This window comes from Penicillium hordei (genome assembly GCF_028827395.1).
Source record: "Penicillium hordei strain IBT 12815 chromosome Unknown utg000003l_segment0_segment0, whole genome shotgun sequence".
NCBI lineage: Eukaryota > Fungi > Ascomycota > Eurotiomycetes > Eurotiales > Aspergillaceae > Penicillium > Penicillium hordei.
In genome coordinates, this window is record NW_026623144.1 from 4,111,729 (window position 1) to 4,138,414 (window position 26,686).

Sequence of the window (26,686 nt, forward strand, 5' to 3'; positions counted from 1 at the left end):
CCAACGCTTCGTCTTGTTGAACATAACAGTCACTACAACGTTGGAAGTAGATATATATACCCGTGCCCTAAACCCTAAATTCCAATGGTGTATCCGCGAACTATGCTCGACAATACGAGACAAGTAGAGTCCAGGTAATAGGACATAAGTTTTCAATAGAAACGGTATTTACATATGTAGTTAATATGTAGGTATTTCAGTGCCTTCGTGAACGAGTCGGGTCAATTTAAGAATGAGTCATGAAAGTTGGAAGACCCCCCGCAATCGTCCAATCACATCTCATGCCGATCCCGCCCAAAAATTCCATCCACATCCCACCATCCCACCATCCCACTTTTTGTTCTCTGTAACCACACATCATGGCGGACTCCAACCCTGTTCAAGAGGCCACAGCCTCCATTGCCAACCTTCTTCTCGACGATGTCACCGGCGAAAAGGTATCCAAGACGGAATTGAAGAGACGCCAGAAGCAGCGTGAGAAGGACGCCAAGAAGAAGGAGAAGGAGGCCGCTGCTCCCCCTAAGCCCAAGGCTGAAAAGAAATCATCCGCCGAGGAAGACGAGTCCAATTTGACCCCTAACGTTAGTTACCTTGCTCCAGCATTAATTTTTGGGTCATGCGAAGCTAATTAATGTGCCATTCCAGCAATACTTTGAGATTCGGAGCAAGAAAATCAATACCCTGCGCGAAACTAAGCAGCCGGACCCCTACCCGCACAAATTCCACGTTGACACTGACCTCCGAAAGTTCCTTAAGGACTATGAGGGCCTCCAGAAGGGCGAACAGAAGCCCGATGTCACCGTTCGCATTGGTGGCCGTATCTACACTAAGCGTTCGTCCGGCAACAAGCTGAACTTCTACGACATCCGCGCGGAGGGTGTGAAGGTCCAGGTAATGTGCCAAGCACAATTCGCGACTGGAAAGCCTTTCGAGGAGCAGCATGAGCTGCTTCGTAGAGGTGATATTGTGGGCATCGTGGGTTTCCCTGGTCGGACCAACCCTAAGAACCGCGACGACGGTGAACTTTCCATCTTCGCTACCGAGGTTATTCTTTTGACCCCTTGCCTGCACGCTATTCCTTCCGAACACTACGGATTCCAGGATAAAGAGCAGCGTTTCCGTCAGCGCTACCTGGATCTTATCATGAATGAGCGATCACGTGAAATCTTCCGCACTCGGGCTAAGATTGTCTCCTACATCCGCCAATACTTCGATAGCCGTGACTTCACTGAGGTTGAGACTCCTATGATGAACGCTATTGCTGGCGGTGCTACCGCCAAACCCTTCATTACCCACCACAATGAACACAACATGGACCTCTTTATGCGAGTCGCTCCTGAGCTCTACCTAAAGATGCTGATTGTAGGCGGAATGGAACGGTATGTTAATTTTTTTATTCTATATCGACCCGGACTAATTCGAGAAGTGTATATGAGATTAACCGTTGCTTCCGCAATGAGGGTATTGACCTCACTCACAACCCCGAATTCACCACCTGCGAGTTTTATCAGGCGTATGCGGATGTGTACGACCTTATGGATTTGACCGAGGACCTCGTTTCCGGTCTGGTCAAGCAAATCACTGGTGGTTATGAGACAGTATTCCACACCCAGTCCGGCGAAACATACAATGTGAACTGGAAGGCACCATGGCGGCGAGTGGAGATGATGCCTGCTTTGGAGGAGGCATGTGGCGAGAAGTTCCCTGCTGGTGACCAGCTTCACACTCAGGAGACCAACGAATTCCTCAAGCGCATTTTGAAGAAGATGAAGGTGGATTGCTCGGCTCCTCAGACCAATGCGCGTATGCTTGACAAGCTGGTTGGCGAGTTCATCGAGAACACTTGCATCAATCCCACTTTCATCACTGGTCACCCCCAAATGATGTCGCCACTGGCAAAGAAACACCGCGAGCATGTTGGTCTTTGCGAGCGTTTCGAGGCCTTCGTTTGGTAAGTACTTACCCAAGTCACAGTTCAAAGTCTGCTGTTCTTTCCAAATTTCCCAATTCCAAATTGGTCCAAATTTGGTCTGCCCCGAATTAGCCAATTAGCGTTCAAGAAATTTTCGCTAACCAAATTATAGCACCAAGGAGATCACAAATGCTTACACTGAGTTGAACGATCCCTTCGACCAGCGTATGCGCTTTGAAGAGCAGGCCAACCAAAAGGCCCAGGGTGACGACGAGGCTCAGATGGTTGATGAGACTTTCTGTCAATCCCTCGAGTACGGTCTGCCCCCGACTGGTGGCTGGGGTATGGGTATTGACCGCCTGGTCATGTTCCTTACCGACAACTACAGCATCAAGGAGGTGTTGACCTTCCCCATGATGAAGGATGACAAGACCGCTGCCGAACCCAAGTCTGCTGCTGAAGTCGTTGGCATCGAGCCCAGTCCCGAGGAAGGAATTCGTATGTTATTAATATCAGCAAATTTCCACGAGCCGATATCACTGACGATGAATATACAGCCCACAAATGAATGAAACGACATGATTGCCCGAACAGAAGAGGTTGATGCTATTGATTTGGTATGCGTTGGGGTTTGCATGCAATTCTCTGTTTCATGATAAATGCAGCAAGTAAAATAGGTTCTCAAAAACATCGAGGCGATACCGCCAGTTTTCAAACAATTATTGGTTGTATTTGATTCAAGATCGGTTGATATAAGGTAAAGTAGATACCCTCATCTCGCTAGAAGGCAGGCCATGGACTCCCAAATAGTTAATCCTAATTAGATTGACCAGAGATTGACCAGATACTCAATTTAATCAAGTAAGCGTAGTTGTGTTTTCGAGGGTTCCGATCTGTTTGCTTACCCTTAATCGGCCCTCTCCTTAAACCCTAGGCGTCATCCGAACCCATGAGACTGTATATAACAATGCCCAGTACAACTTGCATCTGAGAACCATCATCAACCCCAAGCCTTTTATCTACACCATCCATTTCCATTTCCATTTCGTACATCCCCATCCTCTTTCTTTTTTATTTTCGGTCAAAGCAATATTTCAACTATCATCAAGTACCATCGAGCACAGCTCTTTTACAATCATGGGTCATCATACCATGCCTCTCCCTCGCATCCCAGACCTGAGTCTTCCATCTTTTCGAGAGCTCGACGAGTCCGTCGAAGCCAACAGGCGCAAACAGCCGAACTCGCATCTTTCTAGCAATATGTACGATGGAACAGACAACAGTTCCTTGTCTTCGCCGCAGAAGATCAATACCATTCCCAACCCGTACCCACCCTATCCAGCTAATGGATGGCTTGTCCCACCTGACCCTAGCCAGAATGTTTGTATCTATCCGTCTCTCCCTTGAGATATTCATTCTAACATCTGGTTAGGCTTTTCGGGAGCCCGGATTTACTTACCAAGACGTCCGTATAGAATGGCAGATATACGAGAAAGAGAGGAACATACATAGCTGACTTAACAACAGGTATCTGCGGGGGCTCTTCAAGTCAATGTGAACGTGGAGGGGGGTAAGAAAGAGAGAATAACAACCTACATCTCAGGCCAAAAGTGCAGCTTACAAGCCCATCCTATAGAGATGAATACCACCCCTCAACTCCCTATACGCCTAAAGGAACCCCAGCAAATTCAGGTGTCCCCAACCCCCACGCAGTCGACTCTTAGCTCTGCGCAGACAACGATCCGCGAGCGGCTATCTCCAAGCATCCTGGTGGCATCAACCACGGAGAAGACCTCCCCCAGCGCGCCTCGACGAATCCCAACAAATCAGGTACCACCGAACAAGCAAGTCAGCCGCCAAAGGATTAACCGCGACGCAACCGCAAACCATCGAGTCCAGAGACGACGAGTCGGCGTTCACTTCTCAGAAGTAGCAGCCCACACCGCAAAGTGCGATGTATGCAACAAGCGCAACAAGAACGGCATGTCTCGCTGCCAAAACTGCGGCTGGCAAATCTGCCGCAAGTGTCTGACCGACCGAAACGGAGACCGAACTCATGCTTCCTTCGGAGCTACTCATGTCCCCGAGGGCGGCGGTGATATGCCGGTGTCTTTGGCACCTATGGATAGGGCCCAAGAACATCGGTCTTCCGAGTCCATTGCTGATGTTAGGGCTGCGCAAACCCTGCTGGATCTTGGAGCTTTTGGCAACGCAACTGGAACTACCAGTGCTACCGGCATTCTGAGAGGTAGTGCAGGTGGACAGAGAGTGGTTCATGCACCTCGCCGAGTCCTGCAGCAGCAGGTTGATGCTTTGTCTACTGATTCTGATATGACCTTGTCCATTGCTGGAGATGAGTGGCCTCAGGATGAGACTGATATCCCTATTGGCGAGGACGGTCTGCCTGTTGGATACATCATAACACGTCGCAATCCTGCGCGTGCTGCGAGACCTTCTACGAAGATGGCGGAGTAAGTTGGTGCGGATTTGACGAGCCAGGCGAGAGCAAGAAATTATCACTGAGATCCGGAGGCTGAATGTAAGAAAACGGTGGAAGGCAAGTGTGGAGATATGGAAGATGAGGACAAAGAAGTATGCAGGGCGAGAAAGAAGACGAAAAAAACAAAACAAAAAATAAGCGGATTGGCACATTAGGATATCAACCAATAACTTCATTTTAGTTCAAAATTTGTTTTTACAATAAATGAGTAGGTATGCTAGTTATACAATAAGACTCGAGAATCGCGCGAGTCAACAGATGAATGGAGATGGTATCAATTGCCAAGGCGTTTGATTAACACAATCAACCTTGGCCGACATATTCATACACTCGAGAGGCAATGTAATTAGACTCTCTTCACAGCAGAGGCAGCAGTGCTAGAAAGCTGCTGGGAGCGAGCCTTCGCAGCCATCTGCAGCAGCTTGGCCGTACGCGACGGATGCCAGACTCGGCTGCCCAAGATCATAACCCAGGTCAGGAGGAACAAGCTACCAGCCTGGTGGGCGGAAGCAAGCGGGGTGGGAACGAGGTAGAGAAGAGTAGTAATACCGAGTCCGACTTGGCAACAAGCAAACGCAAACACGCCGTGGACACCCTTTCTAGCAGGTGCGGGCAGGAAGCGCTTCATGGTGGGCGAGCCGCGGGTGTAAGCCATCAATCCGCAAATGACGGTGAAGGTGGTCACTGCGAGGGCGCGGTGGTCAAGCTGAACAAGAGAAGGATTCTCAAGCATGTTGCGCCACCAAAGATCGGAACGGTCCTCGTGGCGAGAGTAGCGGGCATCGAAAAGCTCCTCCTTTGGAGGTGCCAGTCCTTTACCCATCCATGGAAATTCGTTGTAGATAAGACCAGCATCAAGACCAGCGACGAGGCCACCGGAAATGACAGTTGTGAAGACCAAGAGAGCAATACCGGCGACTGAGCGGCGGAAGAAGGCCAGCTTCGGGTCGCGCAGCGCATTCAACTGGTTGATTCCAGCAACTGGGTCGGCCATCAACCGGTTAGACCGCAAAATGGCAAGACCGTTCCACAACATCGCAACGTAGCAGGCGAAAGCAGCACCCAAGTGAGCAGTCAGACGGTATTGGCTCACTCGGGGGTGACTGCCCGGGGCAAAGAGATCATCCTTCAGGCCAGACTTGACCATCCACCAGCCAAGGAAACCCTGGAAACCAATAAGACCAGCAATTCCGAAGAGACGCAACGCCATGGGCGTGGAGACCTTCTTTCGAGCGACGAAGTAGACTGCAGGCAGCACAAACGAGATTCCGACGAATCGGCCCCAGAGCCGGTGAATCCATTCCATATAGTAGATCGACTTGAACTCAGATAGGGTCATGTTCGGGTTAAGCAATTGAAATTCGGGTGAGGCGCGGTACTTTGAGAACTCATCCTCCCAGTGTTCCGCGTTCATTGGGGGAAGGGAGCCGGTAACAGGTCGCCATTCGGTGATACTCAATCTGCCAAAAATGTATCCCGTCAGCATCCGAGGCTAATTTTTCTTGAAGACCCAGCAGTCCGGTCCACGTACCCTGATTCTGTCAAACGTGTCAAACCACCGAATACCACAATTCCAAAAACACTGGCCGCGCTGCCTAGAAGCCAGTATGCAACGGCTTTGTCACTAATTTTGGGGAAACTCGATTTGGCTTTTGCGGAGCCCCCTTCGACCGCCTCTGCAACGGCCGGTGCAGTATTTGAACGATTGAGACTGGAGGAGAAGAATTTCTTATTGTTCAGAAGGTTCGATTGAATCTTGGTGGGTTGACGGAACTGAAGGGCACCGAATTGGCGGATTGATTTGGCTGCGTAGCCCTGACTTGGGAGGCATTGGGATGTGAAAAAGTCCTTTGCCAAACGAGGCGCAACACCCCGCCATAGCGACAGAGAGCTCCCCACAGAAGCCATGGTTAAGGCGGATGAGTGAAAGAAGAAAGTTGCTGAAGTTCGGGGATTGTACGATCTCGCGGAATATCTCGGCCAATCAGCAGTGGAGCATTTGTCGGAGTGGAATAGCCCTGTCAACAATACACAACAGTTAACAGTAGAATTAAATTGATAATTGAGAGAATACCGACATCTATATCGTTTTTATTTAGAACTGACCGTGAGTATCCATGTATGGATCCAATATCAATGTTGATGCCTGAGGCGGAGACACCTCAAGCGTTATGATCGCCGCAGCTCCAACTCTCCGCGTTGTATTGATCCGCCTCACTTGACTTGCCTTCCAACGCAGCGCCAATATGTCCTACGCTTTGGAATCAAAGAAGCGCAAGTTCCATCGTGTTCTCGAATCAATATCCAAACCTCTTACGCCCGACAGCGCGCCCATACCAGCCACTGCGACGCCAACGACGGTGCAGGACCGTCTCTCCGCCAACTTATCGATCAAGAAAGTACGTTTGGCCAATGCCGACCGTTCGGATCTCACAGCGGTGCGCAACTCAATCCACAAGATCTCGCGACCGGCGCACCGAATAGCGTCCGCAAATTCGAATAAGCGCCCAACCTTTGTCCCTTGGGACCGCGAACGTTTTCTCGAGCGCTTAGAGACCTTCCGCCGTGTCGACCGATGGACTTCAAAGCCATCCCCGATCAATGAAGTACAATGGGCGAAACGTGGTTGGATATGTACGGATGTGATGCGTGTCACCTGCGTGAGTGATTGCGGTGGCGCAGTCGTCGTGAAGCTTCCTGATGAAATCGATGAGCTCGATGGTTTCAACATTGAGAAGGTGGAGGAGCGCAAGGAAGTCCGTGAGTAATCCAACAGATTGCTAGAACGGCTGAACAAGGTTATATACTAACGTATATTTCTGCAGGCGCGAGGCTGGTGGCTGAGTATGCGAAAATGCTAAGCAGTGCTCATGGCGAAAACTGTCCCTGGCGAAACAAGAGCTGTGATGGTGAGTCTGAATAAGAGGATCCTATGAAAATTTTGACCCATGACTAACATTAAATTAGCCACTATCCAACATCTCCCTTTGACCAATTGTGATGCTGCCCTATCGGGACTTCACGAGCGGTATACAAACATCTCGAAAATGGGCGATAAATTACCAGCTGAGGATATCGTTCAGACTCCAGAAGGGCTTGACCTTGAAGTCCTTATCAAAGGACTTCCCGACGAATGGTTCCAAGAGGCCGAGAAAGCTGCTGTATCCACCAACGGAGAGACTCAGCCTACACACACGGATAACGAAAACACAACAGAAACACCTAAAGCTGCCAATCGAGCTGCCCTGGCGTTAGCATTGCTCGGTTGGGATACTGCCTCCGATGGAGCTGCCGGGTTAGTCGGGTGTGGTGCGTGTTTCCGTCGCCTGGGTTTATGGATGTACAAACCCAAAGATAATGGAGATGTGACTGTCTACACTTCCCTTGATGTGGCTGATGAGCACATGGAGTATTGTCCCTGGATTGACAAGGTAGCCCAAAGCGGCACAGGGCGGCCTAACGAGAAGTTGACGGAACTACGCGCGGGGTGGCAGATCGTCGCGGAGGCTGTAAAGGTCAAACACCGCCGCAGAGTTCGCACCATGGCCTCCACTGATACATTACGGACCGACCTAAGCACACCAACAGAGACTGGGGGCGAAGAAGAAAATCCGGACGCAAAAAAGAAAGCAGACCGTGAGTGGTGGGCGAAAATCCGACGAGTAAGACAGGTTTTGACGGTCAAGTCGCCAAAACGGAAAGCTGTCTTGCCTCAGTGATCTTACATTCTGATCTTCTTTTCTATTCAATATTACATTAATTGGGAGCGTGGGTTTTATGACGAGGGTCAAAGTGCATCGTTCAGCGGCTTGTGTGTTTTTTTTTTTTTCCCAGATAGCTTCAATTTATGGCCATTGCGAGACACGACACTTCGCAATGATGAGAAAAGATTTATCTCATATTCATGTCTAGTCGCCGTAATGTTAAGAATCCATTTAAAAGACTGTACCTGCGTCGACAGATGAATGGGAATTAGGGTTGCCTTGAGATGCTCTGATTGGTCGAGATCCGGAGCTCATTGGACTTTCTTCGGACCCCCAGCTGGCCATTACTCTGATATAACTCTGACTTCCACATCTCCGGAGGGCAATATTTCTGCGAAATCAGCCTAAATTTCTATATTTCTACTAAGGTTAATTACTCTAATTTCCAGACACACCTTTCTTTCCTCGCCAGCTCTCCGCGGTCATTGTTCTTCCGAATCATTCTTTGAACATTTCACAACTCTACCCACGTCACCATGGATCATCCCAATGGAGATGGAGCCCATGATGGAGCTCGTGGGCGATCCACCCCGCGCTCGCCTGCCCGCACCAATACCACACACCCCCCAACAGACACTGGAAAACACAGGAGCATCGAAGGAGACAGTGCGGCAGACGGATCGAGCCATTTATCAAGCGCCGCATCCAAGCGCAGAAGACTCCAGGAGAGACACCAAGCCCTCCGGAAACGAGGTCGGACTCCGCCATCAGTATTTTCACGACGCAACCGCTCCCGCAGCCCTGGCGGCGCTCCACCACGCGAAGACCGACGCTCTCGATCGCCACTACAGCCACGCCGCTCCCCCTCTCCCGATGCACCGCGTCAACGAAAGAGACCAGGTGGTGGAGCTCGACAGGGGCTCGTAGACCGTGAGACTCTACGACGCAAACAGGAGGAACGTGAACGTGCGGAGCAGGATGAGGCTATGCGCAACTCCCAGCAGCGCGGTGTCACTGACGTGGTCCGACAACATTACAACGCGGTTCCCGAGAGAGGCCGTGAGTGGCGGAAGACAGAGAGCAAGATCAAGGGGCTACGAAGCTTCAACAACTGGGTGAAGAGTACTCTGATCCAGAAGTTTTCTCCCGACGAGTCATTTGTCGCACGATTCGAAGATAGCAAGGACTGGGCGGATGACAGCCAAGGCCCGCCGCCCCCTGTTGATCAAAAACTTCTCGTGCTGGATCTGGGGTGTGGGAAGGGTGGCGATCTGGGCAAGTGGCAGCTAGCGCCTCAGCCGGTTGACCTCTACGTCGGTCTTGACCCTGCCAATATCTCGATTGAGCAGGCGCGAGGTCGGTACGATCAAATGCGCACTGGCCGTGGTCAGCGAGGCCGTCGACCACCCCAGCCGATTTTCCATGCCGAGTTCTACCCGAAAGACTGCTTTGGCGAGTGGCTGGGCGACATCGACATCGTCCAGCGGGTTGGTATTGATGCCAATGCCGGTCCCGGTGGGTCTATCATGGCCTCTCGCTACGGCGGTGGCGGCTTTGACATTGTCACATCTATGTTTGCCATTCACTATGCCTTTGAGACCGAGGAGAAGACGCGCCAAATGCTCAGCAATGTTGCGGGCTGCTTGAAGAAAGGCGGTCGTTTCCTTGGCGTTTGCCCCAACTCGGACGTCATTACCAGCCGCGTGTCTACTTTCCACAAAGAACGCAAGGAGCGTGAGGCTGCCAAACCGGCTGAGCCGGAAGGCCCCGAGGATGGTGAAGTCGAGGAGGATGAGCGGGCCCAGTGGGGCAACGATATATACCGCGTTCGGTTCCCTGGTGCAACCCCCGAGGATGGAATCTTCCGTCCGCCTTTCGGGTGGAAGTACAGTTACTTCATGAAGGAGGCAGTGGAAGAGGTCCCCGAATACGTTGTTCCATGGGAGGCTTTCCGAGCGTGAGTGTCGGCCATTATCGCTTTCTACCATGCATAACTAACTTTTCATTCAGCCTGACCGAGGATTACAACCTGGAACTACAATACCGCAAGCCATTTTTGGAAATTTGGGAGGATGAGAAGAATCACCCCGAGCTGGGTCCGCTCAGTGAGCGGATGGGCGTAAGAGACCGCACGACTGGTGCTTTGAATATGACAGAGGAGGAGAAGGAGGCCGTCAGTGAGTAATTCCCGTATGTGCATTGCTTTTCTCAGCTGCTAACAGATGACCTCGTCAGGCTTCTACCATGCATACTGCTTCTACAAGGTATAGGCTCTCATGGAGACTTGAGTATTCCAATGACCTATATGTAAACTCTTCATCGCTCAGCACTTGTATTTTCAATTCCAACGAATCATCCCCTTACACGTCAAAATAACTAGACGTTCCAAAAACAGCTATATAACATGAATCGCAATTGACGATTACAACCCTCAAGCCACCGGCGTATTCACTCCCTTCAACAAAACTCCAGTTAGCCTTCTCAATTCACGAGTCTACCGTCCTCAAATCTCTCTCATCCCTCTATACATCCTGCTGCTGAATCTCCACCACATTCCCATCAGGATCCGTAACCATCAAAAACATCTCAAACCCAATCAACCCCTGCGCCTTAACAAGCGCTCTCTTAGCCTCAAGATGCAATCCCGCAAACTCTCCAATCCCCATCGAATTAGGCACAGGTCCAGTAAAATCCTGCACAGCCTCACCAACCCTCTTAAGGATCGCCACCCCCCGCGCTTCAAGATACGCCTGGGCCTCGGCAACATTGGGAACAACAAGTCCAACATGTCCGAAAGTATTAGTCCGTTCGGTCGACGCAATAAGCCGGTCATCTGAGACATTGAACTGCACCAGCTCCAGCAGCCCGTACATATTGTTCTTGGCCACCGCCATCTCTGCCCCGGTTTGAAAACCGGTGCCGTTTCGTCCGCCTTGTGAGTAGCCCATGTAGGTTACTGAGTACTCAGCTGTTACTTGTGCGTCGAAGATGTTGCGCATGCCTAGGATGTTGCCGTAGAAGTTCTTCATGGCGGGGAGGTTGGTGGTTAAGAGGCCGATGTGGTTTAGAGCGAAGCCTTTTGTTGCCTCCAGGGCTGGGCCGTCGGTGCCTATTGTGAAGGGGTTTGGGGTGTTGGTGTCGCGGCGGGATGGGTTGCAGGCTTTGGTTGTTTGGATTGCGAGGAGGAAGGAGAGGGTGGAAGAGAGGTTTGGGATTTGCATATTTGAGGTAATTGGGTTTGATGGGTGTGGTCTTTAGATGGGAGGATGAATGTATAAATGGCTATGGTTCGAGATACTGTCCCGGGCATTTCTATCCTTTATATAGCTGGAGGGAATCTCAAAAGGCCATGAACTTAGATAGTGTTTGTAAAATCAAGTTGCTATTTGAAAAACGCCATAGTTTCTGCCTTACTGGACTTGTTGGTTTATCGTACATCAACATCGTAGTGGAACAATGAGCTGTTGGGCTTAGTGGGGGCAGCGCGCAAGGCTAGCTTTATACGGTCAGACCTGGCGATATGCCAAGGCTAAGGCCAAGCCTCAGGGTCTAAGTAGATTGTGTGTGTTCCATCTTGCGGAAATTTAAGGTCGGTTGTGGAGTATTATCGAGTCGAGACCTGCAGGTGAGCAACCCCTCTTGGCAGCGGCATGTACACCGCTAGAGGGCATAGCGCTGCATCAGGTTGCGATGTTATAGCCGGCAAATGCAGATCAGTGCTCGAATCAGATCCGTATACGAACGCCAAGCCACCTGCAACTTTGACATGAGTATTGGATTGGAGCATGAAGGTAGTTCCAAATTTCATCCGATTGGGATGGGTTTCAGAGCAAATGCATGATTATGCAGATTTAGATATCAAGGAACCCTTGTCGCTAGTAGGTCGTTGTGTATGGTTAAGCCGTCCCGTTGTGACTTCGTCGTTCTAAGTAAACGTCATAATGTAGTCCGTTGGGGAAGATCGAGGCACATACCAAGAGTATTTTGTGATATTCGACTAACAAAGTACAGCGTATCAACGTAGCTTGAATATTGCGATGGTATTTTCTTAGTATGGCCTCATGCAGGGGGTTTGTGTAGTGTAATTAGCGATAGATGAAACTCTGCAATTTCAGCCTTATGTTCAGTTAGGAGTAAATGAATATGCGGCACGAGCAAGGTATTTCAAATCAACGTGGTCACTTCCATTCCCCTAAAAGCTTCGATTTACGGGAGACTCTACATAGTTGAAGAAATGCTAACGGTAAAGGTCATGTACAACAGTATTTTGGGCATCAAGAACAGCGGCAGCTTCTGGCCATCGATTTCCAAGATTGGTTCGTTTTAGTGAGGATAAATACCCCTAACTACTACCTAGAAGTGTTGTTTGGCTGTCTTGTTTTTCTTGTTTTTCGCGCTTCCAATCTGAAGATATAGTGTTTTTTTGGCCAAAGAAATGTATTATCTATGTTGTAGATCTAGGATATGAGAGCTTGAAGTGATGGGAACATGAGAGTGTCTATTAGAAGAACTATTACTCGACATACTTCCAATGTCAAGGCCCACTCCGCAGTGATAAGGCTTATCGCGGATATATGTAACCCAAACGGGACTAGCGTCATCGCGTCTCGCGTCAGGATTTCGAGATGCGCTTTGTTACTTGGACTTTCTTTGTCAACGGCTTGGGAGCCCTGTACTCGAATCAAAGTATAAAACCCCCATAACCTAAACCTCACCAATTTACCCACTACAATAATTCTTCTCCCACAACGATGTCGGCAACACCAAGCCGACGGCCCTCAGCCCATCCACAATCAGCACAATCACGCAGACGAAACGCAACCCACACCTCAGTCTCAGAGGCAGCACCTCTACCAGAATACGAGACTCCTGTGGCCCCTCTCACAGCAGAAAGTCAGCGCCAAATTGCCGCCCTCCTCGCATCACAACACCTCCGCACCCTCCGCACCCACCTCCAGCATGCCACCGAGAAACTCACACACTCAGGCGGGGAAGTAAATGAGCGCCTTAGTGATGCTAGGACTCGATACGAGAAAATGAAGGAAGCGCACCGACGTCAAGGCGACGAGGATGTCGACGATGAGAGCAACGAGGAGTACCAGCGGCTTGCTGAGGCAGAGACTCGAGTCAATGCTATTACTGCGCAGATGGAGGAGAAGACTCGACTGATCGTCGATTCAGAAATAAAGCTCCAGGGATTGACAGATGCGATGGGTCAAATTGAAAGAGAGGAGGGCGAGACCGTCGCTGCTGCTTTGGGAGTGAGACAGACCCGTCAACAGCGGGCAAGGCAGAGAGCCAATGCTGACGATGACGCCGATGGGACCGAAGACCCCGCCGATGGCGATTATGAAGATGCCCAGGAGAGAGAGATGCGCGAGCGCAATGCACAGAACCCGCCTAGTCGCAAGCTTGTCGATAAGTTGACGGAGGGCGTTCAGAAATGGGATGAGCTTTCTTTGACAGAGAGGTATGCGATGTATTCCTGGCCATTTTTGTGGCTGTTATACTTGAACGCACAGAAACTGACAACTACGGATCTAGATATGCTAGCAATAACTCCTACATCGGATTCTACCGCATGGTCCACGACTCCAAATTCCCCGGTGACGATGTCCCACCACTGCCCCACTCATCTACATGGTTCGAGCACATAGAAGACACGAATACGCAATCAGGGGCACCGGCACGTACACGCAACCAGAACCGTCGCGCGTCGCCGGCCGGCTCTGACGATGACATTGCCATTGAGCGCGAGCGTATCTCTCTCAAATGCCCATTGACTCTCACACCTTACCAGGATCCCATGACGAGCACCAAATGTCCGCACAGTTTCGAGCGGGAGGCGATTATGGATATGATCAAACGGAGCCCGACAACTATTGCGCCCCCGGCATCTCGTCGGGGACAGCGCCGCGTCCATGTGGTCAAATGTCCTGTTTGTTCTATTCCGTTGACTGCAGATGATTTACGGCCAGATCCCGTTCTACTACGACGTGTTCGCCGTGCTCAAGAGCTCCAGGAGCGCGAGGAAGAAGATGATCACCTTGAAGGGGATGGCAGAAAGCAGAAGGATCGAAGTACCGGTATTACCTTGGGTAGTGACGTGGAAAGCGATGATGATGCTATGGATGTTGATGCCCCTCCTCCCTCACAGCGCATCAAAATGGAGCCGCTCAGTCAGGCTGCACGGGCCGCTCAATCTGAGGATGAGTCCAGCGATGATGCGGAGAGTCAAGATGCTGAAGTTGAGGATGTGGAGAATGCAGAAGGGGAGAGCCCAGAAGGGGAGGACGAGGAAGAGCAGAACGATGAAGAACAAAATGAAGAGGTGGGAATGGAGGAACCGGACAATGAAGAAAGTGAGAATGAAGAGGTTGGGATCGATGGACTGACCAACGAAGAAGCAGAGAATGAAGATGTGGAGACCGATGAGGGTGAGATCGAGAAAGGGCAGAATGAGGAAGAGCAGAACGAAGAGATGGGGGTCGACGCACCGGAACCTGAAGGTCAGAATGAAGAAGCCCAGAACGAAGCCGTTGACTCTCAAAGGGATATCCAACAAGTGGATGTGCAGAGCGAGAAAGGGCAGAATAAGGATACCAGTGGCACTGAGGACACTGAGGACAGTGAGGACGGTGACAGTGAAGACACCGACAGTGATAGTGATATTGAGCCCAAAATCGAGACTGGGTCCGAGGATGAGGAGGTTGAAAGCCATGAGAGCGATTGATATGATACCGTCCATTTCGAGCGTTTTTAAATGAATTTCCCTTGTTCTTTTCCACTAAGCCGAGACAATGAAACGTTTCAAATTACTTATTGGAAGGTTGCAGTCTTTTCTAGATCTTAAGCTTACTGTATCTGTACTACCTAGAACAGAGGCTCAGATTGTACGATTTCGGGTATCTTATAGATCTAAATATGGTGACTTCACGCAGATGCCAAGCACATGTTTTGAAATCCGAAAGAATGGAACACGCTAGTCCCGTTGTGGACCCTCCCCGCAGTTGAGCCAACGGATTGGCTCGTGGGACCGGGATGGACCAACCAATCAATGTAAGGTAGAGCTGTTTCAAGCCTAGCGTTCCTCGTTCACGGGTTCTTCTTTCTCCTTTCTCTTTTTCTTTTTTCTTTTTTCCTTGTCGGGATGTGACTCTAAATGCCAGATCTCCAACTTTATTAGCCGACCCCATAGTTCCATAGTAACCTTGTACCAATACTACATCCCCTTCCCCAGTCTCACGCGACTACCCGGTCTACCCGTCCAAAGAAACTGTGCCATCAGGGTGTAACACTGCTATCAAAGCGGCCTGGCCCCCAATCAACTTGACCCCGCAAGTCAGCTCCCCTGTCCAATTGGATCTACCACCAATATCTACTCTGTCTGGTCCTCTTTCTCATGGCGCGCCACATAAATCTGGCTCCAGTCCGTGACCGAACCAATGCTACCCTGCAACACTATTTTGATCTATCTCTCGATTGTAATCTGGACCTAGCGTTTGCTTGGCCTATATCTCTCTTCGAAAGTTGGAGTGGTAAGGGTACATCGTACGAGCTGACCAGAGAAGCTGGCTATCTTTTGAATTTTTATTTTTTTTGGTTTAAAGATCTCATGTCTCCTTTTTCATCTTTCCCTCTTCCCCCAACACACCTCTTAATATTTTCTACGCATTTTACATTTTAATCGTCTATTCTTCTACGGCCTCCGCCTCCATTCATAATGGATGAACGGAAGACTCCCGTCGAATATTCTTCCGAACCTGACCCAACACCCCGACCAGCAGGATGGATGTACAAGTCCAATAAGATCGGCAAGTTCTCAACGAGCTGGTATGCCTCGCCGCGCATCCAACTGGGCATGGTTGCCTTCGTCTGTTTCCTCTGTCCAGGCATGTTCAACGCCCTAAGTGGAATGGGTGGCGGTGGAAAGTCCGACCCCAACTTGGCTGATAAAATGGTATGCACCCTCGGGCACTTTTTGTTTTTGTTCTCTTCCTATCTCGTGCGCCCCCACTCTTCACAAATCCAATACTCCGAAACTCCGATTTGGTCACATTTTATATCGTGGTGTTCACCGCTCTAACAATCAACCAGAACATCGCGTTGAACAGTACCTTCGCCGTGGTGGGTTTCTTCGCTGGAACTGTTGTCAACCGTATCGGCGTCCGCCTTTCCCTCTCCTTCGGTGGAGTCGGTTACTGCATTTACTCCATTAGTCTCCTCGTCTCCGAACATGCATATGTACCTGGTTTCAACATCTTCGCCGGCGCCTTCCTCGGTGTCTGCGCCGGTCTGCTCTGGGCCGCGCAAGGTACCATTATGATGTCCTACCCGGTTGAGCAGCAGAAGGGTCGCTACTTCGCCTGGTTCTGGGGTATTTTCAATGTCGGCGCCTGTATCGGTAGTTTGGTAAGACAAGCCTAGCCCCTTACCTGGCCCTGCACTCCCAATTGGCTACACCATCCAACAACGACTAACAAGGCAATTCAAAGATCCCTTTGGGCCAAAACATCCATGTCACGGAGAACAAGACCGTCGGTGATGGCACCTACATCGCTTTTATCGTCCTCATGTTTGCAGGCGCATGTCTTGCCCTGTGTCTCTGCGACGCAGACAAAGTCGTGCGTCCCGACGGCTCCCGCGTCATCCTCATGAAGCACCCCTCGTGGAAGTCCGAGATCGTCGGATTGTGGGACACAGTTCGCTCGGAACCATGGATCATACTCCTGTTCCCCATGTTCTGGTCCTCCAATTGGTTCTACACATATCAGCAGAATGCTATTAACGGCGCTTACTTCAACACTCGCACCAAGGCACTGAACGGATTCCTGTACTGGTTTGCGCAGATCGTGGCTGCTGTTATCATGGGTCCTCTGCTTGATACCGAGCGCGTTCGTCGCTCTATTCGTGCCAAGGCAGCCTTGACCGGACTGTTTGTGCTCACGGTGGTTATTTGGGGCGGTGGCTACGCCTGGCAGGTGAGGTACACCCGTGAGGATGTGGACCCCAAGACCACGAATTTCAAGGGCTGGGATTGGACTACCAAGGGCTACGTTGGCCCTATGTTCCTCTACTTCTTCTACGGCATGTACGATGCCGCCTGGCAGGGTATTGTCTACTGGTAAGACTTACTTCGTTTTCTTCCCTTCCATGCCTCGTGACTGAAGTTCTTTCTCTCTTCTAGGATCATGGGCGCCCTCGGTAACTCCGGTCGCAAGCTCGCCAACTTGGCAGGTTTCTACAAGGGTCTTCAATCCGCCGGCGCAGCCGTGATGTGGTCGTTGGACGAAAGGAAGCTACCCTACATGAACGAATACGCGTCGAACTTCGGTCTGCTGTGCGGCTCGATCCTCATCGCCGTTCCTGTCGTCTTCTTCAAGATCAAGGACTCTGTTCCTGTTGAGGAGGAGCTTGAGGGCACAGGCGAGACGCTTGAGGATGTCCTGCCGCCTGGGACTATCGAGTCCAAGCGTGTTGGCGATGATAAGATCTAATCTGAACTAATATGAACTCCAAGGGAATGGGGAATGGGATGGAATGCGATATCTTTTCTTCTTGTCGTTCTTGCGATGGGCGTCTTGTTCTGGGGTGGATCTGGAAGTGCACGTCTTGGTCGTCGACTGCCTGGTTTTTATTTTTTTATGTCACCCGCTTGTGATTCCCCGGCCATCTGGCGAGCATATCGCCGGTGGTGCACTTTGGGCCTCTATTTTTACGAAGTCGATTTTAATGGTGAATTGTTTCACACTCACGATAGCATGTCTTTCCTTCTCGTTTTCTATTCCGCAGGGCCCTGCTTGTTGCTTCGCCGTGTATGGAATACATTCACATAAATAATGGCAAGACTTATTTATGTCTACGATTTATCCTATTTGTAAAAAGGTCATGGCTTGGAGCCATCGCCGGAAGCTCGATCTTCATATTCAAGTTCAGATCTTCTTTTCAATTCAAGCCTACATACCTAGAGCGGATAGGCCGCCATACCCGTGGACAGTTCGTGGCATCTATGCAATCTGTCCCAAATGCGTTGTCCAACAGAGACAGGGATTGGCCATAATCAAATATTGAGATGAGTCATATTGTTCCTTCACTGGAAACGTCCTGATAACTCTTGGAGAATGCAACCCCACATGAATCAGAGAGACAGTAGCTATTTTACTGTTGAAGAAAAGAAAAAGAAAGAAATAGGCAAGTAAGCTATCTATCCGCTGGAGATCCTACCCAACTCGCATATCTACCTCAAGCAGACATCGTGGCCTAAGACCATGACGTGGAGTATGACAGGGGCGAAGAACAACAGCAAGACCAGGGGGTATTCGCTTGTCGAAAGCACAACAAAAGCAAAGACAGAACAAAAGAAGGAAATGAGCAACGACTTGACAAAGACCCGACAAAGACAATGCGTTGTATTATGTTGTCGTGCTGACTCTCCGCGGGAAAGACTTGTCGGCCGCGTATCCTCTCTCCGACACGTTTTCATTTTCTCTTCCCCGGGGATGAAAAAGAAATTGCAAGTGGGAATGAGCCCTTCGCCGGCCATGTTTTCCGAATGTCCAGGAACCAAATATACCATGGGTAATTTGTCATTGTAGGGAGGGGTGGGTTTGTGCGATGCACACAGACCTGGCGGGTATAAAGTGTCTCAGGATTTGGATTGGCTGTCTTCCTCCGGACGCTGCACTTCCCATGTTAAAGATAGCAGATTGTGTCTATTGATAGACTTTGTGGTGTGGTGAGAAATATAAAATCGCGCAACTGAGCAACAGGTCGGTGCAATGTCGTGTAATCGAGCAATGTAAAAGAATGAAACCCGAGAATTCAGGCTTTCAAAACCGGTAAAGCAAGTTTACTTGGTGAGTAGGTTGAGATAATCAGCCACGATGAGGGTGACCATCCTGCGGATCCGAGTCAGTGGGGAAAATCAGAAGTTGGGGTAAAATAGTGGGGGGAACTAACGCATGAGGAGCGATCCGGACGTAGTAAGTGCCGAAGCCACGGTAGAACCGCAACCAGCCCTCTTCCTTAACAACCTTGCGCGCACAATCCACCAAGCTCTTGTAAGGAACCAGTCCAGTCTTGGGATCCTTCTGTTGCTTTTGAAGACGGGTCTTGATGAAATCGAAGGGCAGAGATAAGAAACTAGCAAAAAAGCCAGCAATGCCAGAAGCGGCAAACGTCTGATTCTGAGCGGAGAGAGAAGTATGCTGCTTAAGCTGCTGTTTTGCCTCAGAGAAGAAAGTCAATTGACCCATGTTGAGGGCCATGGCACGGACAACTGTAGGCGAAGCACCAGCCCACAAGGCAGCGAGACCCTCGGTGCGAGTGATACGACCGAGAGCATCAAAGACGGAACGGTAGTTCGCGCGAGCCTCGGGGGCCTTCAGGCCGTCGGACTGCATGCGCACCAAGGCCAAGTCGGCCGGGTTTCCAATCATCGCTGCGATTCCACCGGCAGTCAGTCCTGCCGCAGCACGCTCGGCGAAGGTAACTTTTTGGCCTGCGGCTTCGGCACGGACATTGAGCTTCTTGATGAATGTCTCGAAGAATCCCAGACGTGCGGTTGTGTAGACGGCTTGGCGTAGGATACCTGCCGACAAGCCGGTGTAGAGATCGAGGACTTTGCCGGAGGCGATGATATCGCGAGTAATGCCGAAGGCGGATGGGCGAGGACCGGTGCGGGCTCCTTCACCGGCGAGCTGCAGACGCACCTTGACCATGTCGACGGGTTGGATCACGGCGGTTGCGGTCATACCGGCTAGTCCGCCGTTAAGGAAGGGCAGGGCGTGGCGGGTGTACGGGTGGTGCAGGAAGTCGGGAGGATTATCAATGGCGGTCTTGGTTGCGTTTTGGGCAGAGACAGCAGCAGTGCTGGCACCGTCCTTAATAGTGGATGCCATAGTGAAGTATGAAGATCCTAGATGTCGGTCAATATAATAGACGACGTATAGGCGTGGAAGGTGAATAAAACACGGGAGATGCACTAACAAGAAAAACCTTTTCAGAAGGTTAGCAGTAGCTCTTTGGTGGATTTAGAAGCCACGGGGGCTGTCCACGGGTTCCTTGGACCATGGTACTTACCGATGACGTAGTTTTATATGAAAGATTCAGGCAGGTGTCAACAGGTGGCAACAGGTTTGGATAGTACAGCTGAAGAATAACGAAGAAAGGCAGAAGAGAAAGAATATGAGGGGAGACACAGGAAATGTCACAGGACAGAGAAGGTGCGGGGTGTGATGTCGTGCAGAGTCAAGTCTTCTGGTACAACTATACAAAGGGTCAAACCGGGGACAATGGGGGCCTGAGCTATGTCTAATATAATGAATCTCAAGTAATCTACCCAGCCGTGAACTCATTCCGAACCGGAGATTATCCCCCTTCAACCGACTCTCAACCGATGGCCACCCGCGGGTTCCCCGCCCACGGTATATGGAGATGACATACGGAATAATGCCTGGCATTTCCCTGGTCATAGAGCGAAAGTCGCCAGAACCAGGCCTCTCCACCAAGGTTCAAGTGTTGGGCCAATGATATGTACTATCGTTTCGATTATCAATGCACGAACATCGACATGTCTGCACGCTACGGAGCTTGTCAAAATGCGGGGATAGCTTGACGATCCTGCATTCCACGACCTTGCTTTTTACAACAGACACATAACCAGGTCAGAATCAGAATAACATCTAGATATCCCAGGACTGTGTCTAATACTATTTAATGCAGCACAGACTACAGACTGCCATTCCGTTGATTCCTTGACCTGACAACTATACCAACACGGGAGATATATTAGTGTCACGAGCTACATTCGCATCTCCACCAACGCTAAACCCCTTTGGGATTCCCCACGATAACTTATCGGGATCCCGGTCCTTCTGATATACCCGACACCGCATATACACACTCTGGGCATATCTCGGAGATCAAGTACTATTCTGCACTTGTTGCTGCAGATGTTTCATGGATAAATACCCTGTTTAAGAATACAGGCCTTGAGCTAATCCCGGCACAACCTCCCAACGGGATCGATTCTACGTTGGGTATTCACTACAAACGCACGGATTAGCCGTATATCGGACTATGATTTAATTGTTGGGCTCTGTCCCAGTGCCTAGAATCCAATAGCCTGGACTAGTATATTGGCGGGGCGAACAAGTCTAATCGGCTATTCCACCTCAGTAATTCTCTGCCGCTTCCCTCGGGCCAACGATCCGAACTTGCTCGGACGGCAGTCCAATCGGCCGAGCATCATTCCGTTGACGCTGTGGTGGGCCCGCCCTCACTCCATCCCCTGGCCACCGACCAATCCCATCCATTCAGATTCTAAATGATCCCATCCCCCTTTCCTGGTGTGGAGCTGCGGCTCGCGCTACTATTGTTGAGTTGACATGGTGAGGCTGCATAGACTCCTCCGGTTTGGGCTTGCTTCTTGGCTCCTTTCCGCCGATGACCGGCAATAATTATGTCAGGTAAGCTTTCAAAGTGGATTTTCACCTTGTATCTGGTGCTGTGCCTGCTCCATGGTATTGGTCGTTTGTGACGATTACGGATATAAGTTATCAACTTCGAACATCGTTTCGAGAGGACCGGGTGTGTCGGTAAGAGGCAACGGAGGAGTGTTCTCCGGTCAATATCGTCATTTGTTTGTCCGGGGATGGTGACCCCTGATTATTTGTCCTGAACATGGCACGGGGAATAGACGGGAAATTGTTTTGATGGACTAGGATTCGAATTGGCGTGGTGGAAAGGTCACCAAAGCGATGCAAGACTAAGCCATGAACAGTGAATGCCCAACCAAGATCCAGCATCGGATGTCACCGTTTGGTAATAGGGTATGACCCGCTAAGTCCATGTTTGAGTCATTATACTCTCTGCTTGAGTCCGAGGCCCCGGTGTAATCCAAGATGCCCAAAACAACTCATCCACATAGCCACGGACCTCTTCGATGCCCAAGAACACATTCAGCTCTCTGCATCATGCTTTGCCAAAAAAATACCTCGCATTGGTCTTGGATCCGTCTAAGAAACCCGTCAACTTCTAGTAAACAACATCAACTAACGATATCACTGCACCAAACCAACCAATCGTGAAAGTCTAAGTGCCGAATGCGCTCCAAAATATCATCTGCGGAAACCACTCCGTGCCTAGCTCGACCTTGAAGAGTTTCCACGCGGAATGTGTCAAAGCGCATCACCACTCCCACTTCCCTCCGCGGAAAGGGTTCTCGGCAAATCGGGGGCTCCACCGGCCTCAAGCCTCTATTTGGGCCCACGGGCCTTACCGGCATGGGAGTTCGGGAACGGTTCTTATGTATGGCTTTCCTGGATAGGGGTATCGCATTGAGGAGCCGGGGACGGGTTGTAGGAGCGGGAGTGAAGGTTTGTTATATGTACAAGTTCGAGGTACCTCTGCTTGAGCCTTGACTCCTAACCTCTTGGCATATTTGACCAATTCATTTTCATTTGCATTATTCTGGATATCTTGGCTATTCAACATTCTCAAGTGTTCTCCATCCACCGGCCACTCCAGCTTCGCTTAGCTCTCTCCACCGACCAATTCGAATTCTTTGAATTCACTTTCTATGTCATCATTGTAGGACAGAACTTCGGAGAGTACCCCAGATAGCTCGAGCATGAAGTCTCCAGTGTCTTCTCGCAAATCGGGAAAATCGGGAAAATCGGGTTTGAACTCCTCATGAGCAGCGGCCTCATGAACAGCGGCAACAAAATCACGTAACGCTTGCCGAGCAGGCTCCATCAAGCTGATACCCGACGAGGGCGTGTTGTCATAGATAATCTGGATTGCATCTGCTAAAGATTGGTCGCGAATCAAAGGCCCTTTTGTCTGTCTAGTCCTATTTCATATATGCTTTGCTATCAATTGAGCTATAGACACTCTCGAATTGATCTTGATAGAATGCTGGATTTTAAGACTAGTTTCATCATGAGGGAGATTCACACAATGGCAGTTGCTACGGCTACAGCGAAACCACTTCTCTCTAGTTCCCCAGAGCCATATTCTACATTTCCGGGAGCTGTAGGTGCTCTAGGAACTATGGTTCTGACCCCTAGGAGCGACCAAGAGTGTTCCTAGGAACCATGCTATGGATCCTTTGGCCAGGTATGATATCAGAAACGTGAGGGTCTCAACCGCGAGATGAAAGGCGGAATCTGGTGTGAAGAGCTAGAGCAAGAGTTGATTCAACCTAACTAGGCCACGAACTGTGTACAAAATCTCAAGGGAAAGAAGTGACTGAGACACGGCGCGCGCGCGTATGGTTCACAATCTAGCATCAGCCCGTTACATCTGGAATAGTTTAAACAATACTAGGAATACAGATTGGAATGCAGACAATAAGTGCGAGCATCAGAAAGATGAGCAAGCAGTAAGATGTTCATGTGTTTACTGTTTTTCTTTTTTTTTTCTCTTTTCTTTTTCGTTTTCCTTGCAAGAAGGAAGGCACGAGAATCTATCTAATTGGAAAGGATGAACTGTACTTGCGACACTCAGAACTATGTCGCGCTTATTGCGCTGTCCAGCCGCTGCTCCACTAAAGCCCTACACTCTCTATAGTCTGGGCAAAATACGGAGCAACGACACTGTTTGAAGAGGCATGATACCGATAAACAACAAACGGCTATTTGAGGATCGGTCAAATGTGCATTTCAACGATGGTTTCAACGATATCAGTAGAATAAACGATAAAGACAAATAGCGTGTAAGAGTGTTGAAAGCATCAAGTTCAGTATGAAGTCAAACAGACGAGAATATTTGCAGCCGGTGGTTAAACAATTGGCTGTCTCAGAAACCGGACTATAAAATAGTCGATGGATGAGAATAATAAACTCAGCATACAGCACCTACGTTATCAGTACATAATGTTTGGAACATACAGGCTATTTTACCACTAGACCACAACAAAAACCAAGGTTCCTGTTCATGGCCTAGGGGGGCCTTATTCCATTCTGACACATAACGCCGTGTAGTTTACATATCAATTGCGAAGTGAGAAAAGCCCAAAAGCCTGCAGCATCGGCCGACAAAGAATGCACCTGACCAGTCTTCTGTATGCGAATACCTACGCATATATGCACCTATACGTTCCGGATATTCCCTGGCGGGTGGGGCTTTCCTATTTGAGCTGCCGCCGCTTTTATGAGGGTGCTCAGGCTCAGGCTCGCTGAGTAGAAAATGTTTATTCATCATTTAAAGGTTATCTTACACCAGTATTAAGAGAAAATGATAAAGCTAATTTACAATATACTGTAATTAACTCAACTTCACGTCAGCACTGACTCAGATCAGTCACGTGTAGGATGACTGATGCTCGGTGAGTGCTCAGTGAGTGCTCATTGGATACTCTCTGATTACTCGGTGATACTCAGTGTCCAACCAGTGAGTAATGATGCATGGTACGATGTGCGGCCGACTACTTTCACGACAAGTGCGGTTGGAGTCTGCCACCTGCAGCAAAAGCAAGTAGTAAAGCGGTACATCAAATACCAATTTTGTCCGTAAGGGTAAAATTGAGATCAAAATCTCAGTCGGTTCTCTGTGGAGAAAAGAAATGGGAACAACGTTACATTACGATAGATAATAGTTAAGCAGAGCATTGCATATAAGGAATCCATAGGGTGGATTTAAGGTACCGAGTTTCACTTACATCAGTTTGGTGGATGAATTGTCCATGCCTCCACAAGTGGTGGACCGAAGCTGCATCAGGGCGTATCAACTGGAGCGCGCGACCGGTGATGCAGGAGATTATTGGCCGTATTAACGATAAGTGGCGAATGGGGCTTCCTGAGACGAGACGGCAGCGAGCCCTTCGTCAGCAATCAGAGCAGCATACATAAAAGCGTGAAAGACGACGTGAGCTTATACGACTTTGGTGGGCGATCATGATAAGGAGGTATGATCCTGAGTGATGCAGTTTGTATACGTAAAGGGAAGTGACTTGAATTCAGATACATAGTCTCATATCTCGAATTTAGGTCGGGAACAGCAAGTTTCCAATACAAGAGCAGGATTGTATTTCTGGACCGATGCCTCAATCGACCTGGTCCCAGACCCCGTTCGCCATATTGAGTGCAATCTCACTGAACTGGTCGGGCGTCAGTTCGTGTGCTAGGGTGACCCGAATCGCATATGTTGTCGCAATGACTGAATCCAGCTCCAGTTTTCTATCCCCAGCTACCTTCATGATATGACACAAGAGAGTCTCCATAGGAAATGGCCGTGATGCACGGTAGATGCACTTGACGGTGTCAATATGCTGACTCCGAATGATAATATCAACCGCGGGTGGGCCCATATACTCCTGATGATCGCCGTCGGATGCAAGCCTGATCTCGCCGGTAGCGCGATCGCAATACTTGCCATCCACAACTGGTGTTCGTTCCTCATCATGCCACCCAGGGGTGTGGAACTCCAAGGGATGGGTCGATGACATAATAGAGAAGAATTGGGATAAAATGTCGTGAGTATTGAGTTTCAATGTAGTTTTAGTATGATAGTATACTCTTTTGATGGGTTTTGTCTTATGTTGTGAAGATGTGGATGGAAAGTCTGAGATGTGCGACAAGGATGCTTTTATATGCGACAGGGTGGGTGGCAATAGTTAGTTATATGCAGGGAACCTGATTATGCCATCATGCAAGCCGGGAAGGGGTACCATTCTAGGAGGGTTGGGGGCGGCGGAGAAGCCGGCTCCCCGGCAGGCAGCATTATAATCACTCATAGCCACTCACGTCCTTGACATGGGTGATCAGTTTCTACGTGGAGGCTCCTTGTTCGCTATGGTACATGTAGGAGTATCATCTATTGGCGTAAGTTACGAATATCACATTCTGAATTATACATAGGACTCGATGTATTATTTCACGATGGCCAATCGGGTGTATTGTAAAGACTGTCTGATTGTGTTTGTCGAACTAGTAGTCACTCTCAAGGATAGACACCCATTCCCCATTTCACTTCCATCCGGTGGCAAAGTTACGTGATGCCGCATTTTCTAAGAAGACCAAGTTAGGGTTTCCATCTCAAGCCGTCATACAGGCACTGGGTATTCTACACAGAAGCAATACTCACTACTCCGCGTGGCAGCCACACTTGGCACACTGGCCGCCCTTCTTCGCGAGAGATGAAGGGTCACAAAGGTAAGTTCCCTTGCTATCACATCGACAGCCATCTTTCTTCTTCCCGTTGGTGCAACGAGCGTCGGGGTGCATACCCCCTTCGCACTTAACGGTGTACTTGGCGCGGGGAGCCACCTCGACTAGGTTCAGCTCAGGGCCGGCAACGGGGTTGGCTATGGCAACTGTGCCAAGGAGACCGGTGATGAGGACTGCGACCTGAGTGGGCTTCATGTCAAGGAGTTTGATGGTGTTTGGAGGAAACGATTTTGTCGATGCCCAGGTGCATGGGAGCGTCCTTCCGCGACTTAAATAAAGACAGGACCGGAGACATTCTTCTACTTTTGCACAATACGGCCACCACGGCAGAGAGTATGAGAATACCTACATGTGAGTTAGGGTGCATAATGCATGCAAGGAGAGACTGGGCGACACGCTC

At 49.8% G+C, this 26,686-nt stretch overlaps 12 protein-coding genes across 12 annotated transcripts; 6 read left to right on the forward strand and 6 right to left on the reverse strand.

Moving 5' to 3' along the window:
* Positions 1-359: 359 nt before the first annotated feature.
* Positions 360-2,484, forward strand: N7537_006776 (lysine--tRNA ligase KRS1; the record flags this gene model as incomplete). Its single annotated transcript, XM_056897833.1, has 4 exons — positions 360-581; positions 646-1,379; positions 1,427-1,951; positions 2,085-2,484. 4 exons carry the CDS (start codon positions 360-362, stop codon positions 2,482-2,484), a joined length of 1,881 nt encoding a protein of 626 aa, XP_056753618.1.
* Positions 2,485-3,049: 565 nt separating this feature from the next.
* Positions 3,050-4,387, forward strand: N7537_006777 (uncharacterized protein; the record flags this gene model as incomplete). Its single annotated transcript, XM_056897834.1, has 4 exons — positions 3,050-3,292; positions 3,345-3,377; positions 3,440-3,482; positions 3,549-4,387. The coding sequence occupies 4 exons, from the start codon at positions 3,050-3,052 to the stop codon at positions 4,385-4,387; spliced, it is 1,158 nt and encodes a 385-aa protein (XP_056753619.1).
* A 371-nt stretch (positions 4,388-4,758) lies between these two features.
* cox15 (cytochrome c oxidase assembly protein cox15) lies at positions 4,759-6,341 on the reverse strand (the record flags this gene model as incomplete). Its single annotated transcript, XM_056897835.1, has 2 exons — positions 5,944-6,341; positions 4,759-5,872 (listed from the first exon to the last, which is right to left on the reverse strand). The coding sequence occupies exons 1-2, from the start codon at positions 6,318-6,320 to the stop codon at positions 4,759-4,761; spliced, it is 1,491 nt and encodes a 496-aa protein (XP_056753620.1). The 5' UTR covers positions 6,321-6,341.
* Positions 6,342-6,658: 317 nt separating this feature from the next.
* N7537_006779 (uncharacterized protein) lies at positions 6,659-8,131 on the forward strand (the record flags this gene model as incomplete). The annotated part of the gene is made up of 3 exons (XM_056897836.1): positions 6,659-7,172; positions 7,238-7,321; positions 7,380-8,131. The coding sequence occupies 3 exons, from the start codon at positions 6,659-6,661 to the stop codon at positions 8,129-8,131; spliced, it is 1,350 nt and encodes a 449-aa protein (XP_056753621.1).
* A 521-nt stretch (positions 8,132-8,652) lies between these two features.
* abd1 (mRNA (guanine-N7)-methyltransferase) lies at positions 8,653-10,386 on the forward strand (the record flags this gene model as incomplete). Its single annotated transcript, XM_056897837.1, has 3 exons — positions 8,653-10,073; positions 10,127-10,293; positions 10,352-10,386. 3 exons carry the CDS (start codon positions 8,653-8,655, stop codon positions 10,384-10,386), a joined length of 1,623 nt encoding a protein of 540 aa, XP_056753622.1.
* Positions 10,387-10,638: 252 nt separating this feature from the next.
* On the reverse strand, positions 10,639-11,337 carry N7537_006781 (VOC family protein; the record flags this gene model as incomplete). The annotated part of the gene is made up of 1 exon (XM_056897838.1): positions 10,639-11,337. One exon carries the CDS (start codon positions 11,335-11,337, stop codon positions 10,639-10,641), a length of 699 nt encoding a protein of 232 aa, XP_056753623.1.
* Positions 11,338-12,867: 1,530 nt separating this feature from the next.
* On the forward strand, positions 12,868-14,849 carry N7537_006782 (SUMO ligase MMS21; the record flags this gene model as incomplete). Its single annotated transcript, XM_056897839.1, has 2 exons — positions 12,868-13,586; positions 13,661-14,849. 2 exons carry the CDS (start codon positions 12,868-12,870, stop codon positions 14,847-14,849), a joined length of 1,908 nt encoding a protein of 635 aa, XP_056753624.1.
* Positions 14,850-15,839: 990 nt separating this feature from the next.
* N7537_006783 (DUF895 domain membrane protein) lies at positions 15,840-17,613 on the forward strand (the record flags this gene model as incomplete). The annotated part of the gene is made up of 4 exons (XM_056897840.1): positions 15,840-16,076; positions 16,214-16,528; positions 16,612-17,240; positions 17,304-17,613. 4 exons carry the CDS (start codon positions 15,840-15,842, stop codon positions 17,611-17,613), a joined length of 1,491 nt encoding a protein of 496 aa, XP_056753625.1.
* Positions 17,614-18,965: 1,352 nt separating this feature from the next.
* N7537_006784 (putative mitochondrial dicarboxylate carrier protein) lies at positions 18,966-20,016 on the reverse strand (the record flags this gene model as incomplete). Its single annotated transcript, XM_056897841.1, has 2 exons — positions 18,966-19,014; positions 19,076-20,016. 2 exons carry the CDS (start codon positions 20,014-20,016, stop codon positions 18,966-18,968), a joined length of 990 nt encoding a protein of 329 aa, XP_056753626.1.
* A 2,635-nt stretch (positions 20,017-22,651) lies between these two features.
* N7537_006785 (uncharacterized protein) lies at positions 22,652-22,873 on the reverse strand (the record flags this gene model as incomplete). The annotated part of the gene is made up of 1 exon (XM_056897842.1): positions 22,652-22,873. The coding sequence occupies one exon, from the start codon at positions 22,871-22,873 to the stop codon at positions 22,652-22,654; it is 222 nt and encodes a 73-aa protein (XP_056753627.1).
* A 2,290-nt stretch (positions 22,874-25,163) lies between these two features.
* On the reverse strand, positions 25,164-25,565 carry N7537_006786 (uncharacterized protein; the record flags this gene model as incomplete). The annotated part of the gene is made up of 1 exon (XM_056897843.1): positions 25,164-25,565. The coding sequence occupies one exon, from the start codon at positions 25,563-25,565 to the stop codon at positions 25,164-25,166; it is 402 nt and encodes a 133-aa protein (XP_056753628.1).
* A 637-nt stretch (positions 25,566-26,202) lies between these two features.
* N7537_006787 (uncharacterized protein) lies at positions 26,203-26,481 on the reverse strand (the record flags this gene model as incomplete). The annotated part of the gene is made up of 1 exon (XM_056897844.1): positions 26,203-26,481. One exon carries the CDS (start codon positions 26,479-26,481, stop codon positions 26,203-26,205), a length of 279 nt encoding a protein of 92 aa, XP_056753629.1.
* Between the last annotated feature and the right edge of the window lie 205 nt (positions 26,482-26,686).